Source organism: Microtus pennsylvanicus, chromosome 7, assembly GCF_037038515.1.
Source record: "Microtus pennsylvanicus isolate mMicPen1 chromosome 7, mMicPen1.hap1, whole genome shotgun sequence".
Taxonomy (NCBI): domain Eukaryota; kingdom Metazoa; phylum Chordata; class Mammalia; order Rodentia; family Cricetidae; genus Microtus; species Microtus pennsylvanicus.
Window position 1 is genome coordinate 67,497,574 of NC_134585.1, and position 26,057 is coordinate 67,523,630.

The following is a 26,057-nucleotide window of genomic DNA, read 5'->3' on the forward strand; positions in this document are numbered from 1 at the left end:
AGGTTTGCTGTGCAGCACAAGGGCCCCCACCCCAGCCTGACACCTGCCCTGAGCACTGGCTGAGCCCCTCCCCACCCCAGCCCGACACCTGCCATGAGCACTGGCTGAGCCCCTCCCCCACCCCAGCCTGACACCTGCCCTGAGCACTGGCTGAGCCCCTCCCCACCCCAGCCCGACACCTGCCCTGAGCACTGGCTGAGCCCCTCCCCCACCCCAGCCCGACACCTGCCCTGAGCACTGGCTGAGCCCCTCCCCCACCCCAGCCCGACACCTGCCATGAGCACTGGCTGAGCACCTTACTTGCTTCCTTCCTTCAGCATGACGATGGCTACTCGGATTCGATTCCTGAGGAAGATCAGCACGATGATGAGGATGGCCTCGATGACGGACAAGACGATCACTGAACAAGAAAAGACGGCAGTCTGCAGTACAAGTCAGCACCAGAAGCAAGCTTATTCTGCAAACCTAGGAATGGGCTTAGTAAACCATTTCTGCTAAGGGCTTTCTGGCATTTTCTGAAACTGTTGTAACAAAGGCGTGTGTTAGAATTGGGGGTGGGGGAATATAACAAGACTGTTTGGCCTCAAGAAGTTTTGAAGCAGATTTGGCTAGCAGATAAGGAAAAAAATGGAGCAAGTGAGGAGGTTTCTACTAGAAGGAAGTGGTCCTGGCTCACCCACCTCAGGGAGGAAGAAAGGTATCTGGGCTTTTCACCTTTCCTTGTAGCTAGGAAACTCCCCAGAGAGTAAGAACAGCACAGGACTCAAGATGTCCCCACTGTATGGTCCTTTTTTACACACAGGCATTTTATTCCTTAAGACTATTTTCTTCACCTAACAGCCTCAGTGGGGGCAGAGTTCTATGATTTTCAGCCCACAAGAGTTATAAATCTCAATTCAGCACTGAAATGGATTCTCTATGTTGTGGTTTCTGTTTTCTGAGGCAAGGTCTCTGGCCAGTCTGGACTCCATGCTTCTGGTTCAGAACAGCCATGGCCACTTGGTCCTCTGCTTCCCCTTCTGTGTTTGCTGTTCTGTCTATTCCCACTTTGCATGGTGCTGGGTGTCATTCGGGGACATAGTCTCGCCTGCCCTTAATACCCAGAGTTTCTTGGATGAAGAGGCAGAAACAGGTTTGGCATGTACAGAGATCAGGCTCTTGCTGAGGATAACTGTGTGATCGGGTGATGCGTACACGCTTCTTCCTACACCCTTACTGAGTTCCTCTGATATGTCAAGGCTGATATGAATGAAAAGAAGGAAAAATTTCAAAAACAGAATTCAGTGAAAAACTGTCAAAACCTAGATTCATGAACATGAATCTCCAATTATAGAAACATAAGACTGAAACTATCTTTGAGATGATCTTGCTTTAGAAATTACTGCCAACCTTAAGTAATTCAATAATGTGAACGGTTAAGAATGTAAATCCATTTTCAGTTATTTCTCGCAATTCCTGCAATAATCGGATAAAAGCTTCTGCTCTGCGAGTGAAGTAAGTGTCCTCTTTCTTTTAAAATAAGATCACGAAAATCAGCCATTTCTTTCTTTGGCAGGCTAACATCAATCAAGTCCCCATAATCAAACCATTTCAAATTAAAGGCAAGTGGCCTGGAATTCCACTAAAGCTGCGCTGTCTTAGGCTACACAATATGTTCACGATTTCCTACTCATAACTCATAGACATCTACAGTCGTCACTGAGTGACTCATGTTTCAGCAGGATGCACCAAGCTCAGGCTTCTCCGTGCACAAACAAGGCTTCTTCGTTGTTAATCTACTCACTCATTGAGAACCATGTCTGCTTCAGCTGAAAGAACATGTTTATGCTGCTCTGAACTCCGATGTCATATATCAGGATGGTGGACTGTGGTTTCTGCTGGAGGCCATAGTACTCTTGATAACAGTACCATATGCCTTGGAAGGAAAAGACCAATATCCAGTGTTATTTTCTGAAGTAGAAGCTACATGCTTACCATACATGCCTACATAAAAATGATCAATATGGCCGTTTCTACAGAGTTAGAATCAGGCTTCGCTGCAATAGCCCAACTGCTGCTCTGGTTGACATAAATGTTTTCTGAATTTATGTGGCTTGCAGTGGGCTCCTGGCTCATAGCAACCTTAGCATCCACCAACAGGACTGTTTCAGTATTGCTACAGTACATCTGTCTTGCAGGAAAATGGACCGACACCCCTTATTTATACTCGGTACTAATATCTTATTTATTGGCTTATTTATCTTGTGTACTTCCATGAATCATGAGAGTATTTTAATAGATGCACTCAAGTTTAGAATTGGTTTTGTTTTAGTGAATTGGGCTGGGCCTGCTCCTCATAACTTTATTTCAAATTCTATTTGGTCTGATGTTATTATACTATTATAGATTTCTTTTTATAACTGCTAGATTTTTAAATCAATTCTTCCACTTTTAACTGTTGTGTTTCCTTACACATTCTGTATAGTTCGTAAATAACATACAGTCCCAACTTGTGTACATTTTAATCTGACCTGATCATCTCTGTTCTGTTTTTATTTACATATATTCTCTTTCTTCTAGTTCCCTTGAAAAGCTTTCATTTATTTTACAGGATCTTTCCTGCTCCTCCCAATCCCCATCAGGACCGAGACCGAAGGCTGCTAGGGAAAGGAGTAGATTTTTCTCATGCAGATCTTCTCAAAATAATGACAGAAAGAGTTACAGAGAAAGTAGATGTGAAATTAAATAAATATTGTAAAGTTAATGACCCAAACTAATTAAGTCTAAGGCAAGCAAATGCTTTCCAATAATTGCTAATGACAAGGAAAGTTATTCTGAGACTTGGCGATTTTAAGAGTTGTGTTACCTACCATATCCTATAATTCCAAGCACGCCAAACATGAAGACCCAGAAGAGGAATCCAGCTATGTACCTCAGGAGTATCAGAAAACTCCAGCTCAGTGCCATAGCGATGGTCAGGCCACTGGAGGTAAAAACCACAACAAACAGAGTCCAGATATACATATATGATTATATTATGTATAATTATAAATATATATAAATAATTAATACAATGTCATCAGGTGTCTCTCATTCTTGTAATCTCAGCACTTGGAAGGCTAAAACTGGATGGAGTTCAAGACTTTCTTCCGTGATTACACAGTGAGATTTAAGTCAGTATAGACAGACTGCGGAAAAATACTTACATATTTTTGTGTGTGGTGTGTGTGTGTGTGTGTGTGTGTGTGTGTGTGTAGTGTGTGTATGTGCACACACACACGCAGGTACCCATAAAGACCAGAAGAGATCCCTTGAAGCTGGAGATACAGGCCACTGTTAGGAGCATCTTGTGAACAGAACCGTAGGTTTCTGCAGGAGTAGCAAGTGCTCTTAATCACTGAGCCATTTCTCCACCCACTAAGAAGCTGTCTTTAAAATAAAATGACATGTAAGGCTAATCAAGGAAGACAGAGGTGAGCTTGAGACGCTGTGCTGATGTGATTATAAAGTACCCTGAAGTCACTAACGGGGCACTGATTTTATTCTCTGGTCACTAGGGAAACACAGAAGCTTCTCAACTCTGGAAAGTGGTGCAAAGGGAGAGGACAGGCCCACACACCAGACACGCTTGCCTACGTTAGGACGGACATCCCACGTGTCAACCTTTCAAAACACCAATCTTACTTGTGAAAATTTAAATCTCTACCTTTGTGTGTATTTTAAGTTTCTCAGAACTAGAATAGCCTTTGATGGAAATTATTATCGTGTGTGAAAAGAGCACAGTAAAAATTACAAATGATCCATTGGAGTCAGAGGCGGGACAAAGGGGGGAAAGCAGGGAATTCAAACCATGCCCACCCCCTGTGAATGTGAAGAACAGAACACAGGACCCCAGACACAGTGGCAGGGACTTGGTACATGTACCAGTTCTACTAGTGAATTAATATATGAGCTTGAAAATTATGTTCTTATAGGCATATTTTCAAATTTATCTGCCTTGTCCTTACCCCTACATGAAAAAGAAATTTACCCTGAGGACTGAGCCCACTTGTGACCATTTAGTAGGAACAAGGAGGTTGAGGAGTCTATAGAGGTCATCAAAAAGCATCTGGAGAGGGCATGCTCAGTCCACTCACATGAGGATCCATTTCCACGAGGTCGCGTAGTCTTCAAACACCTTCAGTCCGATTGTCCTGGCATCAAAGATTTTACTGATGCCCCTGAAGGAAAAGTAAATTATTTTTGTTAATTTTCAAAAAAAAGTTCTTATAATAAAAAATATTTTTACAAGATTCTCTTCAAGGGTGCTTTCAGAGAGTGTCTGCTATAGTGACCCCTTCACTAGACCCAACAGCCTATCAAATGACATTTCAAGACGCTTGCAAGCATAGCTGTAGTCCCATATACAGAGGAGCTGGCCATCCAAAGCAGGAGGAATCCTTACACAGCTCACACTACCTGCTCTCAGTATAGCAGAAGCTCCCCTGGAAGAGGTACATTTAAATGACAGGATCTAATTTACAAAGTTTCTAGATCTGACCATGCATATCCTCCTAATACCTCTTCCTGCATCTCTGTCATGTGGTGTCCCACATGGTGGGTGATCAAGGTCATTGTCAAATCCTCCCTCCCAGCCTCCATCATAGCATGTCCCTCTTCCAAAGTAACCCGTCCCGCCACTGTGATCTGTATACATCACAGGACATCGACTTTTGCTCTGTGTCTTGTGTCCGCGGAGTCATGTGTGTATCATTATTTTATCGGTTTCCAAGCAGCCTCCTATTTCTGAGGTTCACTTACACTGCTATTACATTCTAAATACGAAGGAGGGTGCTGCGCCACCTGGACTCCTGGTGTCTTTTAACTCTGCAAGTGAGCAATGAAAGGGGAACATCCACGTTCGCGCACACGCAAATGGACACATAGCCAAGGAAATGTATTTCTCAACAATCCAGACTACTGTGTGCCACGTACAGGCAAACAAACAGCAGGAAACGGACTGTGCTCAACTTGATTGTAGAATCTGAGCTTGCAACAGCACCCTTCTCTACACCAAATCTTCCTGCTTAACAGAAAGTTAACCACTCTGAAAGACGCTATTCTTTCTAATCTAGAGCGGCATGCGTACTTCATTTAATACCGCACAAGTGATTTCCTGTAACTCCGAGTGGTGCTCTCATGCTTTCCACAATAACAGGATGCATCGGAACAACACAGAAATGTGGACATACATTGCAGCCTCCCTGAGCTCTACGATATTTCTGGTCCTCCCAGTTCCGTCTTCAATCTGCATCCTGCTTCCTACTGTTAAGACTCCGTTGATGGTCGAGAAGTCAGGCAAGCATCTCTGCAGGACTGTGGAAGAGAATGAAAAGCACAGCAAACAGCTTTTTACCAGTCTAGCCTTTAAGAACCCCATTATCTGCATCGGGTTCTTGCTGGGTGTAAAACGTGCTCAGTGGAGACAAACTACCCTTTGTTGACATCTTCAGGGCTTTCTGGTGGTCGTGAGACAGAAATGGAAACAGCATCACAACATGAAGTCACATCCCAACTTGTTGATATTTTGACACGTGAAAGATTCATCAAACTGCACAAATAAGGTGTGTAGGTGAAGGGACATGGGCTCAGACCACATATGCTGAGCATGCTTTGAAGGCGAAGCTGCTTGTATGGTGAGAGGAGTTTAGGACTGGCACGTTAACAGGTTCTAGGTGGGGGCCGGCATGCATCTTAGTGGTACAGAGCCTGTGTGAAGCCCTGGTCAGTCCTGAACACCGGATGATGCGGAAGGGCACACCCGTGCAGGCAGGAGGATCAGAAGTTCATGGTCACTCTTGGATATCTGAGATCAGTCTGGGATAGATGAGAGACTGTTTTGAAAATATTCTTTAAGTATTCCTCAGTGAAACTTAAACTAAACTAGAATTTAGTGGACGATTCCTGGAGGAATAAGAACCAGCTCAAACTTCAAGCTCCGATGGAGATGGGACGTCCAGTGGTGAATTCTTAATAACTGCCTCCTTGCCAGCAAAGCCACCTACATCTCATTGCAAGATGGAAACTATTGATGGAGGGCCACACTGTTTGATGTAATTTCCGAGAAGAGTTAAATCGTTACTCAGTCTTGTATGGTCTTGTTTTGGTTAGATAGAGTCCTAGCCTCTCTAAACACACCACGTTAACGGTTACTGGAGAGCTCGGCACCAAATGGATTCTAATGTATTCCAGCCCCAATTTTAAATAAAGAGGTAAGAGAAATCAGAAATGAATAGATAATTTTTATATCTTCTTCTTATAAGTAGTATCACTGATTTATATGTAGAGCTTGGACCTAAAATACTGAGCCAAGTGATATAGGGAACAAGCTTCCTCACGAAGCTTTCATTGGCTTGCCTGTCCGTCTTCAGATGATGGAGCTGACTTCCTTCATAACTTCCTCGTCTTTCTCCTGCTCTACCTCCCTTCTGGGATCCGAGACAGCAGCCTCTAGGACCCCTTCAGCTCATTCTCTACCAGTCAGAGCCTTGCTTCTGCCTCCCCACATGACCTCATCCTAGTCCTTCTGCAGTGAGGCACCTGGCATGCAGTGGGGCCAGTATGTTTCTTCTCTCTCGTTCTTTCTAGTCTTTTTGTTCCCATATACACTGTGAGTATAAGTTTTGTTCCTCTATATGTCATAAGTGTAAGTTTTCACCTAGAAAGTCCCCTGGCCTTATTTTATATATTCTTTCTGGTAATCTGGTAGTCTGTTATGACGTGTTAACTAATATGCTCAGTATATATTTAGAGAATATGAAGAAAAATTACAAAACGATACACTGTCCAGCCACCCACAATGAACCATATGATTTTGCTGTTCTGTTTCTTTCTCATCTTTCTTCTACACCCTTTTTGGTGCCAAAATAATACAGGAAACAGAATTTCTTTTTCGTCCCCCTCTCACGTAATCTTACTTTGTCTGCTGTTATAAAATATTTAACAACTATGTGTTGTTAGTTGTCTCGTAGTGATATACTTGAGCCTCTGTTAAGAGAACACAGCTGATTGTAATGTTGATCTTAATGTCTCATTATTTCATTAGACTAAGAGAGGTTATAGATTATGTATTTTTATATCCCTAATGTATATTTTAAAACATGTGATTTAGTCGAAATCTAATAGTGAGAACAGCTATTTTTCCTTTTCCCATAAGAAGTTTCTATGCTGTTCTTGGCCATATATAGCCAGCGCCTAGGGAATCCTGGGGTTGTTATTTCTCACCCAACCCACCTCTGCCTCGGGATCTTTAGTGGACCACAGAGAGATGATGGGCATTCAACATGTGGATTTTGTGGCAACTAACTCAACATACTTGATTTCCTGCATAGATTGGTGCCTATTACCTTTCTCCTGCTTTGGAAGAACTATACACTCATTGTGGAAGAATTGGGGGACAGAAAACAGAAAGAGAGAAAATGCCCCGTGTTGTCTCCCTTTCCACACCCTCTGGCAAACAACTCCTTAACATTTTTGGTGTTCTTTCTGATCTTTTTCCTTAAATAATTTCTAGGACTTCTTTTCATTTCAATACACTTGACCTTATGATGTCTACAGCCGTTTGCATTTTACTGAATATCAACCCACGTGTGCTTTGCTCTCTATTTATTAGTTCTAAGGTATGTCCTCTCATGAACATGGTGGTTATTTCAGTGTTTGCTTGCCCCTGGATCCTGCAACCTTCCTTCCTCCCCCACCCCCACCAGCTGTGATTTCTGAGCTCTATATTAACCGTTCTCTGGCTTGGTCTGAAGGAACACTGGGTTGAAAACCCTCCCATGAAGCTTTTCTCTGTGGTTTGAATTACATCATTCAGAAAGGAAGAGGAGCCGTTATTTCAGTTTTCTGAATGGCTTATCAGTTTGTGCTCAAACAGCACAGAAACAAATATAAATTCATCAGGGAAACAGGAGGACTTCAAATGTCAAATTATGAAGACAAGGCATGCAACTCAAAAACTGCTTCTGGGGCAACTTCTGAACGTTCTTGGCTAAATTCAGGAGTCGGTGTGCCTGACTGCTTGTGTGGGCTATACACGCTTGGAGGGGTACATAAGATCACACTGGTGGGCTTCTTAAAATCAGTCCTACCGCTTCCTAACATGCTCATGTAGCCAAGCCCCACACCTCACCAAGCGCTGGGAGAAACGCCCCAGTTGGAGTGAGGACAGTTGTGGCCAGAGACAACGCTCATGACTAACTCTGGGCTCTCTGGGTGGCACTGAACCCTCGGCCTGAGCTTATCAACTGAAGAAGCTCAGTCAAGTGTCAAGGGTAAAATAATCACCACTTACAGGGTCTGCTTGGGTAGACTGCTGGGGGACAGTCGCCATGGGACAGGAGATCTGAGAGAGACTGAAAGGGAAGGGGGCATGTTAACAATGCAAAGCCAGCAACAACCACTTTCCCTCTCAATATCAAAAATTTGAGCTTGAAATCTTAACTCCACATCTCATTTTCCCAAATTGTCTCCCCACTGCCAGTAACTATAAGATTATTACATACAAATTCTTCTTGGAAAAATGCCTCTCAATGCTCTGAGTGAATCAACAGAGATAAAATACTATGATCTTACAATAAGCTTACATTCTGGATCTCTGACCCTTCAAAGAATTTCTGGAAAAAAAAACAGCATCTTCTATAATTAATAAACAATTAATAGTATTTAATATACTAAAGCTTCAGAAACCTCCTGTGTATGTCAAATCTAGGAAAGTGTGGGCTAAAACATGTTTATTGCACTGTTTTATTTAGTGTGAGCATGTGTGTGTGTGTGCATGTGTGTGCGTGTGTGTACATGTGTGTACTCCATGCATGCTAAGGCAGACATGTGGAAGTCCCACCACCAGATTCTGTTTGCTCCTTCTATCACGCTGGTGTCAGTGTTGCGGAGGGAATTCAGGTTGGACGGCAAGCACCCTCATCAGCTGAGCCGCCTAGCAGTATGGCTGCATAGTGATGACTCTAGATGACATAAAATTCTAGCTCTTATCAGCAACAAACCCATCCAGATATAGAAAGTCTCTTAGCCAGGGCTACCTAGGCACACTTAACAGTCTTTTCTACCCTACAAGTGCACACAGGGATATGTCATGAATGGCATGTTCCTCTGTCTATACAGTGCATGCCCTGAATATTCTCTGTTTTGATACGCCACTAACAGTATGTGTTTCTGAGTGTTCATGTTTGCTTGTGTTTTATCGGAATGGTACAATTAATATTCATTCTCTAGATCTGGACATTATTCCAGTAGCAAACTAGAATGTTCCACTGAAATAGCAGCTAAGCTCCTTCCAGGAGTGAGCTTGAGTACACGCACATTTGCAGGCCTGGCCGTGGTCTTGCAGAGTTGGAATACATGCACCTTTGCAGGCCTGGCCGTGGCCTTGCAGAGTTAGAGTACACACACCTTTGCAGGCCTGGCTGTGGCCTTGCAGAGTTCTAGTACATGCACCTTTGCAGGCCTGGCTGTGGCCATGCAGAACGTGAGTACACGTACCTTTGCAGGCGTGGCTGTGGCCTTGCAGAACTGGCGATAGTATTCCCAGTGGCTTTTGTCTTCTTTGTTCAAAAACTGCATTTCCACGTAAGTTAGAAATTTCTCTGGGCACCTGGAGACACAGATCTGCAGAGCAGAAAATCACAGTGATGCGAATGGATCGAGTAAACCAAGCAAATGCTTACACAGTAGGATGGGCTTCTCAGTTCCTCGCCAGCAAGAAGAGTCAAGCGTCACTGTACAGCTGACTTAAATCCCATTTCTAGTTTTATTGTATAAAATTAAATTGAGTATAGACAGTTACCAACCTGTGCTTCCTGCTTTCTTGGTCTTGTGTTAAGACAAGAAATTGAACAGTAATGATAGCTTATGCTTTGATCTTTAAATCAGCACACAGTGTGCTGGAGACCACTGTAACATTTTAAACCAAGCATTCTGGTTTCCCACCTCCCTGCTCCTGCCCCCCCCCTTGCCTTCCCCGATTATTTTCCCATTTTACATCCCATGTGTCCTTTCCCCACCTCCCATCCTCCTCATCACCTAGTACCAGCCTCTCTAGGGAAGTATAACTGTGAGGAGACCCAAACTCATGAGACAAAACCAGCATGTTCTGTCATATGTAGATTCTAGCCTGTGAGACATAAAGTTTAAAAACTCTAGATGAATTTATTTTAACTTGATTTTTGATATAAATGCACAAGTACTTGTGAGAAATAGAAGTGTCCACACACTTGTCCCTCAGGCTCCCCAGAGAGTAAGACTTCACACACTGTAAGGTCCACGCTCGTCACTCAGGCTCCCCAGAGAGTAAGACTTCACACACTGTAAGGTACACGCTCATCACTCAGGCTCTCCAGTCAGTAAGACTACACAACTGTAAGGTACACGCTCGTCACTCAGGCTCTCCAGTCAGTAAGACTACACAACTGTAAGGTAACATGACAGCCACTCAGTTCATTTAGATTTTACTAATTCTATATCCTTTTGGTGTGTGCCCATGATGGAGAGTTCTGTGTGCACACTTGGGGGCTTTGGTCATAGAACAATGACAATTTTAAAGCCCCCCCCTTTTTTAAATGTTTATTTATTTATTTTGTATACAATATTCTGTTTTGCCTGTATGCCTACAGGCCAGAAGACGGCACCAGACCTCATTACAGATGGTTGTGAGCCACCATATAGTTGCTGGGAATTGAACTCAGGACCTTTGGAAGAACAGGCAGTGCTCTTAACCTCTGAGCCATCTCTCCAGCCCCTTAAAGCCCCTTTTAAAGGTTTGTTTTTTATTATTTGTGTGCACTGTGCATTCACGTGGGTGCACATCAGTGTGTGCAGTGTGTACTCACGTGTGTGCACATCAGCATGTGCAGTGTGTACTCACGTGTGTGCACATCAGCATGTGCAGTGTGTACTCACGTGTGTGCACATCAGCATGTGCAGTGTGTACTCACGTGTGTGCACATCAGCATGTGCAGTGTGTACTCACGTGTGTGTATGTCAGCATGTGCAGTGTGTACTCACGTGTGTGCACATCAGCGTGTTCAGTGTGTACTCACGTGTGTGCACATCAGCGTGTGCAGTGTGTACTCAAGTGTGTGCACGTCAGCATGTGCAGTGTGTACTCACGTGTGTGCACATCAGTGTGTGCAGTGTGTACTCACTTGTGTGTATGTCAGCATGTGCAGTGTGTACTCACGTGTGTGCACATCAGTGTGTGCAGTGTGTACTCACGTGTGTGCACATCACCATGTGCAGTGTGTACTCACGTGTGTGCACATCAGCATGTGCAGTGTGTACTCAAGTGTGTACACATCAGCGTGTGCAGTGTGTACTCACATGTGTGCACATCGGTATTGCAGTGTGTACTCACGTGTGTGCACATCAGCATGTGCAGTGTGTACTCACGTGTGTGCACATCAGCATGTGCAGTGTGTACTCATGTGTGTGCACATCAGCATTTGCAGTGTGTACTCACGTGTGTGCACATCAGTGTGTGCAGTGTGTACTCAAGTGTGTACACATCAGTGTGTGCAGTGTGTACTCACGTGTATGCATGTCAGCATGTGCAGTGTGTACTCACGTGTGTGTATGTCAGCATGTGCAGTGTGTACTCATGTGTGTGCACATCAGCATGTGCAGTGTGTACTCACATGTGTGCACATCAGCATGTGCAGTGTGTACTCACGTGTGTGCACATCAGCATGTGCAGTGTGTACTCATGTGTGTGCACATCAGCATGTGCAGTGTGTACTCACGTGTGTGCACATCAGCATGTGCAGTGTGTACTCACGTGTGTGCACATCACCATGTGCAGTGTGTATTCATGTGTGTGCACATCAGCATGTGCAGTGTGTACTCACGTGTGTGCACATCAGCATGTGCAGTGTGTACTCAAGTGTGTACACATCAGTGTGTGCAGTGTGTACTCATGTGTGTGCACATCAGCATGTGCAGTGTGTACTCACGTGTGTGCACATCAGCATGTGCAGTGTGTACTCACGTGTGTGCACATCAGCATGTGCAGTGTGTACTCATGTGTGTGCACATCAGCATGTGCAGTGTGTACTCACGTGTGTGCACATCAGCATGTGCAGTGTGTACTCATGTGTGTGCACATCAGCATGTGCAGTGTGTACTCACGTGTGTGCACGTCAGCATGTGCAGTGTGTACTCACGTGTGTGCACATCAGCATGTGCAGTGTGTACTCACGTGTGTGCACATCAGCATGTGCAGTGTGTACTCATGTGTGTGCACATCAGCATGTGCAGTGTGTACTCATGTGTGTGCACATCAGCGTGTGCAGTGTGTACTCACGTGTGTGCATGTCAGCACGTGCAGTGTGTACTCACGTGTGTGCACATCAGCATGTGCAGTGTGTACTCACGTGTGTGCACATCAGTGTGTGCAGTGTGTACTCACGTGTGTGCATGTCAGCATGTGCAGTGTGTACTCACGTGTGTGCACATCAGTGTGTGCAGTGTGTACTCATGTGTGTGCACATCAGCATGTGCAGTGTGTACTCATGTGTGTGCACATCAGCATGTGCAGTGTGGACTCAAGTGTGTACACGTCAGCATGTGCAGTGTGTACTCACGTGTGTGCACGTCAGCATGTGCAGTGTGTACTCATGTGTGTGCACATCAGCATGTGCAGTGTGTACTCACGTGGGTGCATGTCAGCATTGCAGTGTGTACTCACGTGGGTGCATGTCAGCATTGCAGTGTGTACTCACGTGGGTGCATGTCAGCATTGCAGTGTGTACTCACGTGTGTGCATGTCAGTATGTGCAGTGTGCATGCAGGTGTGTGCACATCAGTATTGCAGAGTGTACTCACGTGGGTGCATGTCAGTACTGCAGTGTGCGTGCAGGTGCCCAGAGAGGCCAGAAGAGCACAGGGGATTCTCAGGGGCTGGAGTTGTGGGAGGCTGTGCATCACCCGACAGGGAAGCTGAACAACTGACCCAACACTTGCTGAACACTTGCAAGAGCAGCAAGTGTTATTTTCCCACCTCTGCCATGATTCTTTAATAGGACACTTTCTTATGAGTATCTGAATTAGTAGGAGCATAATTCAAGATTAATTATTCTGTAGTCTGTATATGTTCTAGGTCAGAGTCCTGCTTTGTTTTCCACACGAATAAAATGACTGAAGTTTTCTGATATTTGTTAACGTGCATGGGAAATATTCATGGATGTGCTCATGAGTTCCCCATAATTGTGAAAACGTAGTTAGACTTTGTCACCATAAGACAAAAAGCAGAATGCAGATATTTGCCACAATTAATCACCAGGGAGGTCTTCTATCAACACTCTCTAGACATGGGCAAGAGAGATCACCTGTGCAACTGTTTCACAGTAACAGACTTGGAGCAAGCATATCAGTGACAAACCAAGTTACTGTGGTCATCCATGGAGCCACAGCCAAGTGACGGCAATACAACTGCAATTCCATAAGGAGAAGGCAGAACCAGGGGGTGTAGCCTGCTGAACTTGCTTTTGCTTATGATTTTTTATTTATTTAAATTTATTTGTTTTTATTTTATGTGCCTTGGTGTTTTGACTGCATATATGTCTGCACAAGGGTGTTGGATCCCCTGGAACAGACAGATGTGAGCTGCCGTATGGGTGCTGGGAATTGAACCCAGGTTTTCTGGAAGAGCAGGAGTGGGTGCTCTTAGCCACTCTGCAGCTAAGTCATCTCTCCCTGCTTATGGTTTCCAAAAGAAACAAAAGCCACATCTAACTGCAAGAGCTGCATCAACTTCTGTGCAAGAGCTGCATCAGCTTCTGTTCAAGAGATGCATCAACTTCTATGCAAGAGATGCATCAACTTCTGTGCAAGAGATGCATCAACTTCTATGCAAGAGATGCATCAACTTCTATGCAAGAGATGCATCAACTTCTGTGCACGTCTACATCAGCTTGACTCCTCTGTGTGGAAATCCCCCAGACCTAGCCTGTTCCATCATCTCCCATCAATCCTTTAATAACTATTTTTCACTTTAATTCCTTGACAATTTCATACATGTTTAGCAAGAATTTTCATGCCCTGTTAACTCTCTCTGTCACTTTCTTCCCATCCCTGCTGAAGCTTCTCTTCTTATACCTATGTTTTTGCATTTTTAGGACAGACTAAGTTTAATTAGGTTTGCTTGCATGACTATTGATATGGGGTTATTTCATTTTTTATTTGTTTGGACTACCAGCAACTTACCAGTGACTACACTCCTGATGACGACGACTCCCACAATGCACCCAGCCATCAGCTGCTAACAGTGGTTCAGGGAGGACTGAGGCTTCATGAATCCTCTCCCCCATTGTGATGGGACATTCACGGGTGACATCTTGCACATGGCTGCTATGAACTCATGGGTGCCATAGCCACGTTGTGCTCAGAAGACTGTATTTCACAGCAATCCTCTCCATCCTCTGGCTCTTAAATTCTTTCTGGGCATTCTTCTGCCACATTCCTTGGCTCTTGCAGTAGTGATGTAGATGTTGTGCTTAGGGTGAGCGGTCAACAATAACTTATTCACAGCACGGTTATAGCTTTCGTTCTGTTTGAACGGCCTTGCTCATCTGTGAACCCTGTGAGCACAACGCTAACTTGCCGGAAAGATATGCCTACTGGTGCATTAGTACCATGGCTATTATGTGGGTAACCAGCTGTTTTCTGATGGATTTGATGCCTGCTCTATAGGAAGGAATTTATACCTGGTACTATAAACCTGGTCAAAAATGCATGAACAGGGACTACACAGACCCTAGGGGGAAGCTGCTACTGTTGTAAAACTGCTTTCTAAATATTTATATTTATATTTTTATATCCATAGATAGTAATGGTCTCAGCATCGTTTAGAGAAGTTTCTGTTTACAGCAGATTATAGATCATGCAGAGACTTCTTACTGACTGACCCTATAGACAGGTGAAGCCACAGTTGCTAAGTAGGCAGCTTTCCCGACTTTTGCCATGTTTATCACTATCTACAAGTTCGTTCCGATGGGAGCCACGCTGACTAGATCATGCACGTACTAGGAGAAACCTCAGAGACATAATGTGAGAGACTGCTTCTGGGACCCCGCAACCCTACACTTCCAAATGCATGCACATAATGTGAGAGACTGCTTCTGGGACCCTGCAATCCTACACTTCCAAACGCATGCACATAATGTGAGAGACTGCTTCTGGGACCCCGCAATCCTACACTTCCAAATGCATGCACAATGTCTACTACGCGCACAAACTGGTGCACACACAACCCATAAAAGAAAGTAATTAAAATGGAAAAAAGTAGTTTGTCAAAGAGAATCATGTCAAACTTCATTCCAAACACAAATCAGCTGTTAAAAAAAAAACAGTAACTGCCCTTTCTTCTCTCCCTCCATCAGACCACCTTTTCACTTCAAATGGGATGCTGATTAGAAGCAATCATCATATAATTAGCTAAAGAAGGTCGCACTGAGGCTGGGTATCCTAATTGATCCCGGTCTGTTCTTCAAGTGCTTGTGACACACGTCTGGACCATGCTGCCAGCTGACAGAAACAGAGCACATTGAATAGAGCTCTGATCTATAAATACACCATTGCAGAGCCAATTGATGCAGGGTGCAAAAATTGCAGTTGCAATATATCCATGGAGCTGTGATTCCTACGGACTTCACAGGGCACATGCAGCATGATTCTCTATCACCGCTGCTACATCATCAGCTCAGGCGGGCTTAACACTGTTATTATAAACAAGAATCGGATGCTCCATTTGTGAGAATAATAAACGGCATTTTTGCCTTATCATAGGAACTTTGGTTTGTATGGCACAGTGGAAAGAATAGGAAAGCATTCATTATTAATTTCTCCATTCAATAGATATTTATTGATCATTACTCTGGGGGTTTGAAGGTAATGTGAACACAGCAGGAAGTAAAACAGATGACAATCCTTACCCTCAAGGTGTTTGCCTTTGGATACAGGGAGAAGTACAATCAAACACTTGTTACAGACAGGAATGGTTGTGACTGAGGGCTAGAAGAGACTAGAGAGTGAGGGGTGGATGGAGGTCTTGGGCTTTTCAGTCAGTAAGCCCTGTCGCACAAGCATGAGGGCTTGAGTTATGACCCCTAGCACCATGTGGAAAGCCGGGAGCAGCATCAGGCCTGTGGTCCCAGAGCTTGAGGACAGACGCTAGAAGGTCGCTGGTAGCCTTTGGCTAGCCAGCCTAGCTGAATCAGTGGTTCGTTGAGAAATCCTGTCTCAAAAACTAAGGTTGAGAGAAATAGAGGACTCTTGGGGTCAGCCTCTGGTCTCGTGCTAACACACACGCACATGTGTGCACACATGACCTCACCAAAAACATAACAATTATAGAAAGATTTGCATCTTGGTGGTTGATCCATGAAGCCATCTGGAAGAAGAGTACTCAGAGAAGTACTTCAACTCGGAGAAGAAAGTGAAGACGGCAGGAGCAGGAGCCTGCCTGCATCCTTCAAAGAAAGCAGCCCGCCAAGAGCGGTGCTTAGGTGAGCTTTATCTAGTGGGCTTACTTATTTATTTAACCTTACAGATCTTTCTGCTTAGAAGGGGATATGGGAACATCTTCTGGGGTGGCACAGGCTACAAAGCTCAGGGAAGCTAGCCGTGCCTCTTGATATGCAGAGAAAGGAAGCGTCTAAAACCAGGGAAGCAGGTAACTGCCCAGGAGCTCAGCCAGCGACAGTTCCAGCCTATATGACAGGAATGGCCAGAAACTCCAGCTACATCCACCCTCCATCCACAGATCCCATCATCAGACGACCTGGGAGAGGAGCCTCCAATCTCAAGACTTTTTATTTCTATACTTGCTTCTATTATATTCTTAGTATTGTTTTTATGTCATTAAAGTGTTTGTGTTTATTCCTCTTCTTACATTTATGTGATTTTATTTACACATTTTCTCTAATTCATAATCGTGCATTTATCTCTCGCCATTCTCTATCACATGACTTTCCTCTTCTTATTATATTATATTTAACTTTGGTTTCCCCTTCTCTCCTTCCTCATCACCTTCCTCTTTTTCATTCATTTGTTATTATCTTAGTTGATTTTAACATTATGTCTTTTCTCCATTATTTTTTTAAGCAGTTTTCCTCTCTATGCACACTGGTGGTGTAGTAGTAGGCATCACTTGGTTTAATTAGAGCTCTGTATCTTGTTTGGCTTATTTCCTCCTCTCTGAATATGATGGCAGATCCAGCCTTCCAGGGAAGGCAGCTTACTTAGACGGCCCCAACGGTGAGATGCACATCCCAACAGATGCACAGATCAAAGCGTAAAAACACAAGAATCATGAAAAAGCAAGGCAACATGGCTTTTTCCAAACATTTACAACTCCTCCATAAATGAATTCAAAGATGCAGAAATGACTGGACCAGCAGACAAGCTTCTGCTCTGGTCACTTATAAGAGCGAATGGTTTCCATCGCTGAGGTTCCCCAGCAACCCTGAAAGGATTCTTCTCTGCCTTTGCTTCGACTGGATGTGCATGAGCATGACATCAGGCTTACCTTTTCCTACCTCACAGACAGACTCAGCGTGGAAATCCTCAAGTCACCTGAGTGTTAGAGACGTTAACACCTCCATGAAGGCAGCCTTTGCCTTACCTGTGTAGTAGGGCACTGAAGCCTGAACATCACGGAGGAGCTGGTACACCTGAACAGGTTAAAGTAAAACAAAACGGTCTTGTTCCTGTCAAAAAAGAAAACACAAATAGTGTTTATCGGTGGGAACGCTCTATAGGAATCAAACCACAGGAGGTTTGAATGCATCGTCTTTAAAAATTGACTTCATCTTCACGTGGGTGCAGCATCTTCTCAAACCACCTTCACATTGCCTGACAATCAATGCACTGTTTTGTAATTATTAAAAGTTGAAATACATTGTCCACCAGCAAGAAAGCATTTATCACGAGGCAGAAGATCACGTCATTGGGAATGATGTTGACACACATATTTAATGGAAGGAGAAATTAATATGTCTATTTTAGAAAAAAACTTACTTTAAAGACCATTAAAGTATGATTTGACTATGTGGGAATAAGAATTAAATTATATGCAAAAGGAAATGATAACATCTAAAATTTGGGAATATATTCCTTCATCCAATTTTTGTATTTATAGATTTCTTTAACATAAGAATGTATTACATTGGTGATGTACAAAAGCAATAATTGCATTTTCTATTACAAACTGTACTAAGTGGCAGTCATACACATTCAATGGAATATATCCTGTCATTTGAGATTCTCTTTGAATTTCAATGATCCTATTAGGGAGATGAAGACAATACCAGTTCTGTCCACTTCATGGTGGCATAGAAGGACCTAAGATGTTGCTGGACTCAAGCAGTTGTTCAACTCTGGCATATTTGGGGGTCCTGATGGTGGTCATCAGCGGGAGGGGACTCTGGACAGGTGTGGGGGTCCTGATGGTGGTTACCTATATTAGCAGCTCTCGCCTGTGGCTCTGACAAATACAAAAGCAATGTAGGAAGGCAGTTTGTCTGATTCAGGCACACGTCTCATTAGAGTGAAGAGTCATGGCAAGATCGTGAGACAACTGTTCACACCACATCCATGGTCAGGAAACAGGGAGCTGCAAGCTGATGATCAAGATTGACCATTGTAATACTCAAGACAAAATTCATGGCCAAATAAACATTTTCTTGGAATCCTGTGGGTGGAGTCTCTCTCTCTCTCTCTCTCTCTCTCTCTCTCTCTCTCTCTCTCGCTCTCGCTCTCGCTCTATGTAGACACAAATTAAAATGTGGTGTGATCATAGACTATTATTAAAATACAAAATTTGATCTTATATAAGGAAGAATCGAAAGGACAACAGGCTGGCAGTGAAGAAAGACTGTGCAGTCACAACAAAATCAAAGTCATTCATTGCCTCCAGATTCTGGTATCAGATACAACAGGACATGCTGGGTTCTGCTGAAGTTACAGAGCCGAGTGTAAAAGGTGACTAGACCACGTAAGGAAAAGATACAGCAACTGCAAAGTGGGAGAGAAAGGAAGACAGAGACGGTGTGTGGGGATGGGATCCTCTTGCACAGGGGATCGCAGACACTGTCCAGTCAGGACGAGAAGCAGAGGGAGCTATCACTGTGCTGCTCCAAGGGGCTAGAAGGAGACGGAAGCTCAGACATGGGGTGTGGCTAAAAAGAGGAACGAAATCGGTTTTCCACAGCGGGTTACCAGTGGAAATCACGTGAACTAACAGAACCACATTAAAAGGTACTTTTTAAAACCTGCTAGAACTGAGCCCGAGACCCGAAGGAGGGTCTCCACAGAATACGACTCTGGGCAAGGAGGGCCAAGAGCCTTTCCTTTGGTTATAGGTTCTTCCTTACCATTTAATTTCCTTCCATATGCATATAGTACTTTAACTCAAATTTTAAAAATTAAACCAATAGGAATTTGGGGTTGGTCATATATTCAAACAGATCTGTGGGACTTGTCATTTAGTGAACGATCCTGTGGCTGTTTTCATTCCTGGTCTCAAGGGTGGTGGATATCTGGGCTCAGTCTCTGACTCAGTCTCCTGTAGCATGTGTTGAAAGCCCAGCAATCATCATGAGCCGAAGTTCCTGTAACAGCCAGAAGGTGGCGGTGTAATCAACCAAATTCACACCTTTCGGTGGAAAATACTGAAGACCAGGCCTTCAAACCGTAGCTCAGGAGCAAATTTTGTGCCGAGAGGCAATGGAAGTCACACAGGGAGGCAAAGCACATGTGTCCTCTGGAGCCAGGGTTTCATCTGGCTGGGCATAGACAAAACCCAAAAGGCCTGATTCTTCTCCATCCCAGGTACAACGATGCCCACTCCAAACATAGGCTCTGCATCCAGTTATGAGGAATCTCTGCTCCATATGATAACTCAAGGATAGCTGCAAGGCCATCGTGACCCAAATACAACCACTCAGTGCTCACACTGACCTGAGCGTGGCCCTGGCTTGGCTTTCCTCGCCAGAGATGTGTCCACTGCATCCTGGCACAGAAGTGTGCACGTTTATCTAGTGCCTGACTTTATGTAATACGTTTTGCACACACGTGCGCACATACACGCACGCGCGCGCGCGCACACACACACACACACACACACACACAGAGGCCAGAGGTCAACCACAGATGTCATTCCTCAGGCATTACCCACATTTTTATTGAAAGACAGAGTTCCTAACTGGCCTGGAGCTCACCAAGTAGGCTCGCCTGGCTAGCAGGTGACCCCAGCGATCTGCCTGCCCCTAGTGGCCTAGTGCTGGGGTCACAGGCTGGGGCCACCACACCCAGCTTTTTAAATGTGAGTTGAAGGGACTGAGCTCAGGTCCACACGCTTGGGCAGCAGACCCTTCTCTAAGGCAGCCCCCCAATTCCTTCTGTGGAAGGCTGAGGACAACACGCAGGCGTGAGTTTTCTCCTCCCTCCACGTGGGTTCCAGGGATTGAACTCTGGAGGCCAGGTGTGGCAGCAAGTGTGCGCCTTTACCCACTAAAGCCATCTCTCTGGTCCACCTTGCCTTCTTGAGTTGACGCCACATCAGGCGCATTTCCCTATGCACAGTAGTGTCACAGATGGATGGTATCTCACTATGTTATCCTAGAGCCCACGTCATCAGTCTCTGGGAAGACAAGGAGACGTTTGCATTCTGTTCTGACGACCGCCCTGCCTACCGTTGCTCCTTTAGTTTCATTGTGACTGTTTCGGCTGTGACGGCAGATTGTGACTCTCTCTGAAATTCTTTCACAGGCCATGCTTCATAGGCTCTGTCCCAGCCGGTGACCCTTTCAGAGGTGTGTCCTATTGGGAGGAAGTTAGATCCTTGAGGGTGAGCCTCTTGTGGGGAGATAGATGGGGTCTCTGCCTGTTTTTCATTTCTTATGAGATGATCATACCTCATCTGCCATAGGCTTCCACCTTAGTGTACCATAAAGCCACCAAGCGATGCAAAGGTCCAGGACCACAAGAGCATGAACCATGAACCAGAGCGAAGTTTTCTTCTTTTAACTCGTTTATGTGTTTTCTCAGAGCGATGGAAAGCTAACAGGGCTCACAAAGTTTCAAAAGATTCAAATTTCATTCAGTCAGTTTCTAGGCAGAAAACTGCTGAGTCACAAGAGAGTAAGTGTTGGTAAGTATTTGACAAAACCTTGCAAATACCACCACCTAGCACCCTGCCAGCAGAGGACAATGGGGTGCTAACCTCTCACCCCACCAAACACCAGCAGCTGACAATGGGGTGCTAATCTATCACTACACCAAATACCGGACATTTTAACCTTTTTGGTTATTTGACAATCTCACAGGCAAAAATAATTTTTAAATTTGCATTTTCCTTTTCAACTCTGACAACAAGTTTCCTGTTGCCCTCGGGCATCATAGGATTTTATCTCCTGCTTGTGACCTTTGTCTTGTTTTTAGTGGATATTAGCATTTGTGTTCCGACTCTGATAGACTGTGCACACGTGTGTGCACTCATACTCATGGGAGCCAGAGAACACCTTTGTGAAGTTGGGTTCTCCTTCCACCTTTACATGGGTTTCTGGTCAGACCCAGGTCATCAGGTTGCACATTAGCTCCCTCAGCGCTGAGCACCTTGCACGTACTTGGCTGAACATCCTTTCCCTCGTGGTTTCTGTGTTCAGATCGTAAAGCCAGCATTCCATTTGTTGAAAGGGGAAGTGTTTGCTGTCCCTGGATGGCCACTTAGCTTTAATTTTGTTTACGATGATTTTGGTGGTTTCCTTTTTTGTTGTTGTTGTTGTCGTCGTTTTTTAAATTTGATACAGGGTCTCTCCATGTAGTCCTGGCTGTCCTGGAACTCACTATGTAGATCAGTCTGGCCTCGAACTCACAGAGACCCGCCTGTCTCTGCCTCCCTAGTGCTGGGATGACAGGGATGAGCCACAGAGTCTGGCCCTTTTGGTGGTTTACTTTCAATGACAGAATTCTTCAAAGTTTCTGATATGTTTTCAGTTTTACTGTTCTGTTTAGAAGATGTTGTTTAGCCCATAGTTTTATTTACTTTTTATTGTTTCTCTCATAGCTTTATATTTTAAACACTTGACTGCTCTCCTAATGTTACAAAACAATCAGTGTTTACTTCTTAAAGAGATCACAGTAAAATAGCATAAAACAGAAGACTCAGCATTCCCAACCAAGCCCTTTCTGCCTTACAAGTGATGGTTGGAGATTTCAGAATCTTTGGTCCTTAATTTCCCATTGGGCAGAGTGATGTTCCTTTTCCTTTCAATGTTTTCAGAAATTCTTCACCATCCTACTTGAGACTTAGTTCCGAATCTATCTTCTGGGATTTACACAAGCTTTTCACTTCCCAAATTCTTTCAGAATTATCTAAGTCATTTTTATTCATAGGATCCTTTTGATCAATTTTCTTCATTTCTTTCTTCTTTTTCTCCCCACTTAGCATTTTTGACTTGACTTCTTTTTTGGGTCTTTCCCCTCCTTTTTATCTGCTTTACTTTGTTTTGGTTCACCTCTCTGCTTTCTTCACCAGACAGCCCAGATCAGAGTCTCCCATGCTGCCGTGGTGGGCAGGGCGCCCTCGGGTGCCAACAGCACAGTGCAGCTTAAACTTTTTGACGTGGAGCTGGCTCAAACTTCTTGTCAGTTTTGACTTTTCCATCCTGTTCTGTATTTCCCTGGGTCCTCTGAAGCCCGCCTGAACTGCAAGCATTCATTATTTTTTGTTTGGATGACGTCTTACTGAAGAATACCCAGAGAAAGCAAATAAAATTCCAAGGAGAGCCCATCAGAGAGCCACACGGCTCCTCCCTTCTCTTTGAATCCCGGTCTGAGCTCCGGGCCCACGGTTTTATAAGTACGTCCCTGGCCAGGGTTGCTTTCTGATTTTTATCTCACCTGTATATAAAACCTTCCCTGATTCTGTATTCTTTTAGGTATGAATTATTATACACGTTTAGTTTTACTTCCCTGATTCTGTATTCTTTTAGGTATGAATTATTATACACGTTTAGTTTTACTTCCATGAATAGAGCTTCATTCAATTCAGTGCCACTCACTGAATACTGAATTTTCCAGGTACTGACTTGAAATTCTATCTCTGTCACATTAAAAACCTGGTTTTGTTCCAAATCTAGCAGCCCAGGCCTGTGACCCCAGCTACCCCAGAGGCAGAGGAGGGAAGACTGCAAGTTTATTGCCTTGGTTTCAGAGAGAGCTCAAGGTAACTTAGTGAGACTCAGTCCCAAAACAGATAAATGATTAAGTAGGGGCCAGACATATGACTCAGGCAGAACACTTGTCTCCATGTGTACAGCCCTAGATTCTATCACCAATCCTGAGAAAAATGTATTTACAATTGATTTATTTGTACCTAGTTTATTACCAGTCTATACTTTAGAATAATGTGATTACTCTAATGAATTTACTCTAACCTTTTTCTGAGATATATTTTATTCAATTACACTTATACATATTTGATTTTAAAGATTTGTTTATTTTATCTTATGTTTTGCTTGCATGTGTGTATATGCACTACGTGTACTGCCTAGTGCCCATGGAGGCCAGAAGAGGGCATCTAATTCCCTGGGACTGGAGACCATTCCTGAGATCTCTCTGTAAGACAAGTAACTACTCTTAACTTCTGAATGTCTTTCTAGCCCCTTAAGTTAAAAACAGAATAACCTTTATTTCTATTTCATGTGTGTGGGTGTTTTGCCTGCATGTAGAGCTGGGCATCATGAGCATGCAGTACCCATAAAAGCCAGAAGAGGGCATCAGATCCCTAGGGGTTGGAGTTAAAGATGATTGTGTTCCTCCTTAAGGGTGCTAGGAATTGAACCTGAATCCTCTGGAAGAGCAGCCCGTGTTCTTAACCCCTGTGCCACCTCTCCAGCCTCTTACCTACAAATTTCATATTGAGTAAAGTTTGATTTTCTATTAGTATTTCCACTTACCATTAAATCTATAAGCATAATTTAAAATAACTTTTTGTTTTTTAATTGGTATACATTTATTATAATAATTGAAACATCAATTCCAGGGGCTCTGTCTTAGAGTCAGGGTTACTATTGCTGTGATAAAACACTATGATTAAAGCAATTGGAGGAGGAAAGGGTTTAAGGGTTTATTTAGCTTTTGTTTCCCCAGCACTGTTCATCATAAAAGGAGGTCAGGACAGAAACTAAGCAGGACAGGAACCTGGAGTCAGGAGCTGCTACAGAGGCCATGGAGGGTGCTGCTTACTGGACTGCTCCCCATGGCTTGCTCAACCTGCTTTCTTATAGACCCCAGGACCACCAGCCCAGGGATGGGACCATAATGGGCTGGGCTCTCCCAGTCAATCAGTAAGAAAATGCCATACAGGCTTGTCTACAGCTGGGCCGTATCGGAGGGATTTTCTTAACAGAGGCTCTCTTTTCTCTGATGACTTTAGCATGTGCAAGTTGGCATAAAACTAGCTATTTCAGGATCAAATGCCCTCTTCTGACCTCACGGGTATCCATAGATACATGCTCTCTCTCTCTCTCTCTCTCTCTCTCTCTCTCTCTCTCTCTCTCTCTCTCTCTCTCTCTCACACACACACACACACACACACACACACACACTACACTTTTAAAAGTTACTGGAAGACTTAAATGCATTGATATAGGCTTATGGTTCAGAAAGAAAAGGGTATGCAAGTTTATTTATAGAATAATAACTTTTGTAAAAAAATGAAACATAAAAATCCTGTTTTCCAACAAAATCTTTTTAAATAATTGAATTTGCAGTTGGAAAAAAATGTTTGGCTTCTGTTTCATCCTACTCATACAAAAATTAAGTCCCAACCAGCTTGGAAATTTAAATACATAAAAGGCAATTATGACAAGCACCATAGAGCACAGGCAAACGGGAATCTCGGGACTGTAACACAGAGGCAACTGAAAGGGAAAGTGGGCTGAGCGGCTGCTCCATCCTGAGTGCTTCCTGCAATGGGTCACTTAGACCTGAGCTGCCTCACAGGTGAGCAGAGAGGTTAGACCTGAGCTGTTGAGGTGGTTGAGGTATGTTCCATTTCAAATCTATTTTTATTGGACATTGTATTTGAATGACCAATCTGGTAGGCAAGGGTCACCTCTGGAGAGTCTTCATATACTGCAATTTGGGGTGTCACCTCTTTGTCTGACATAAGTGGGTCATGGGCTTAGGCCTGGACAACTCCTTACAGAGATCCTTCTAAAAACAGCCCGTTTTAAAGGAACTGAGGATTTAGAGCATCTATTCTTTCTTTCTTTCTTTCCTTCTTTCTTTCTTCCTTCTTTAACCACCTGCTTCTTTCTTTGTCCCCCCACAATGTAAAAAGTCTCAGATTTTTCTTTTAGGTTTCTAAGATTAAAATTCAGTCCAGGTGTCTGCTATATAGAGGCCTTCTGTAGGCAACACTTTCTCCAAATCTGCCTTGCTATCATTAAAAGTTCCCTCTCCCTCCTCCAAACTTTCGTTTCCCCCACTGTCTAGAGTCATACTACCCCATGGATTCCTCTGCTCTTTACCGAAGGCCTGTCTTTAAATCTGCATATCTCTTAGTATAATTCATTCTCAGTTCTGGGTGGCACCACAGAGCCATGGCAGAAATATCTGAGACTGTATTTTTCTTGGTGGAGCCTCTGTTGTTACCTGGCCTTTTGCTTCTCCATAATTACCCACAGAAACTCAACTGGTGGCAAAGCGTGAGAAGATCTAGCACCAAACCCATTAGAGAAGAAACGAATGGATCTCGAGAAAGGGGTAAAAGTTTCCTGGAAATGTGAGACATGGCTTTTGTCTGTTTGATTTTAGGTAAATAGAAAACTTGCTTCCCAAAAAACCCAGGATAGCCAAACAATCCTGTACAATAAAAGAACTTCTGGAGGCATCATGATCCCTGACTTCAAACTCTACTACAGAGCTACAGTACTGAAAACTGCCTGGTATTGGCAAAAAAACAGAAAGGAGGGCAAAGGAACCAAATGAAAGACCTAAATATCAATCCACACAACTACAAA

At 43.9% G+C, this 26,057-nt stretch overlaps 1 protein-coding gene across 2 annotated transcripts in view; it reads right to left on the reverse strand.

Annotated features, from left to right (window-relative positions):
- Slc44a5 (solute carrier family 44 member 5) overlaps positions 1-26,057 on the reverse strand; it is a 263,585-nt gene that overhangs the window by 40,087 nt on the left and 197,441 nt on the right. For both annotated transcript variants that reach the window (XM_075981038.1, XM_075981039.1), the window contains 8 exons: positions 17,651-17,735; positions 9,517-9,642; positions 8,312-8,372; positions 5,211-5,334; positions 4,116-4,199; positions 2,850-2,962; positions 1,784-1,915; positions 301-400 (listed from right to left, as the gene is read on the reverse strand). In XM_075981038.1, the coding sequence (XP_075837153.1) occupies positions 301-400; positions 1,784-1,915; positions 2,850-2,962; positions 4,116-4,199; positions 5,211-5,334; positions 8,312-8,372; positions 9,517-9,642; positions 17,651-17,735 (825 nt within the window). The remainder of the gene's footprint in view (positions 1-300; positions 401-1,783; positions 1,916-2,849; positions 2,963-4,115; positions 4,200-5,210; positions 5,335-8,311; positions 8,373-9,516; positions 9,643-17,650; positions 17,736-26,057) is intronic.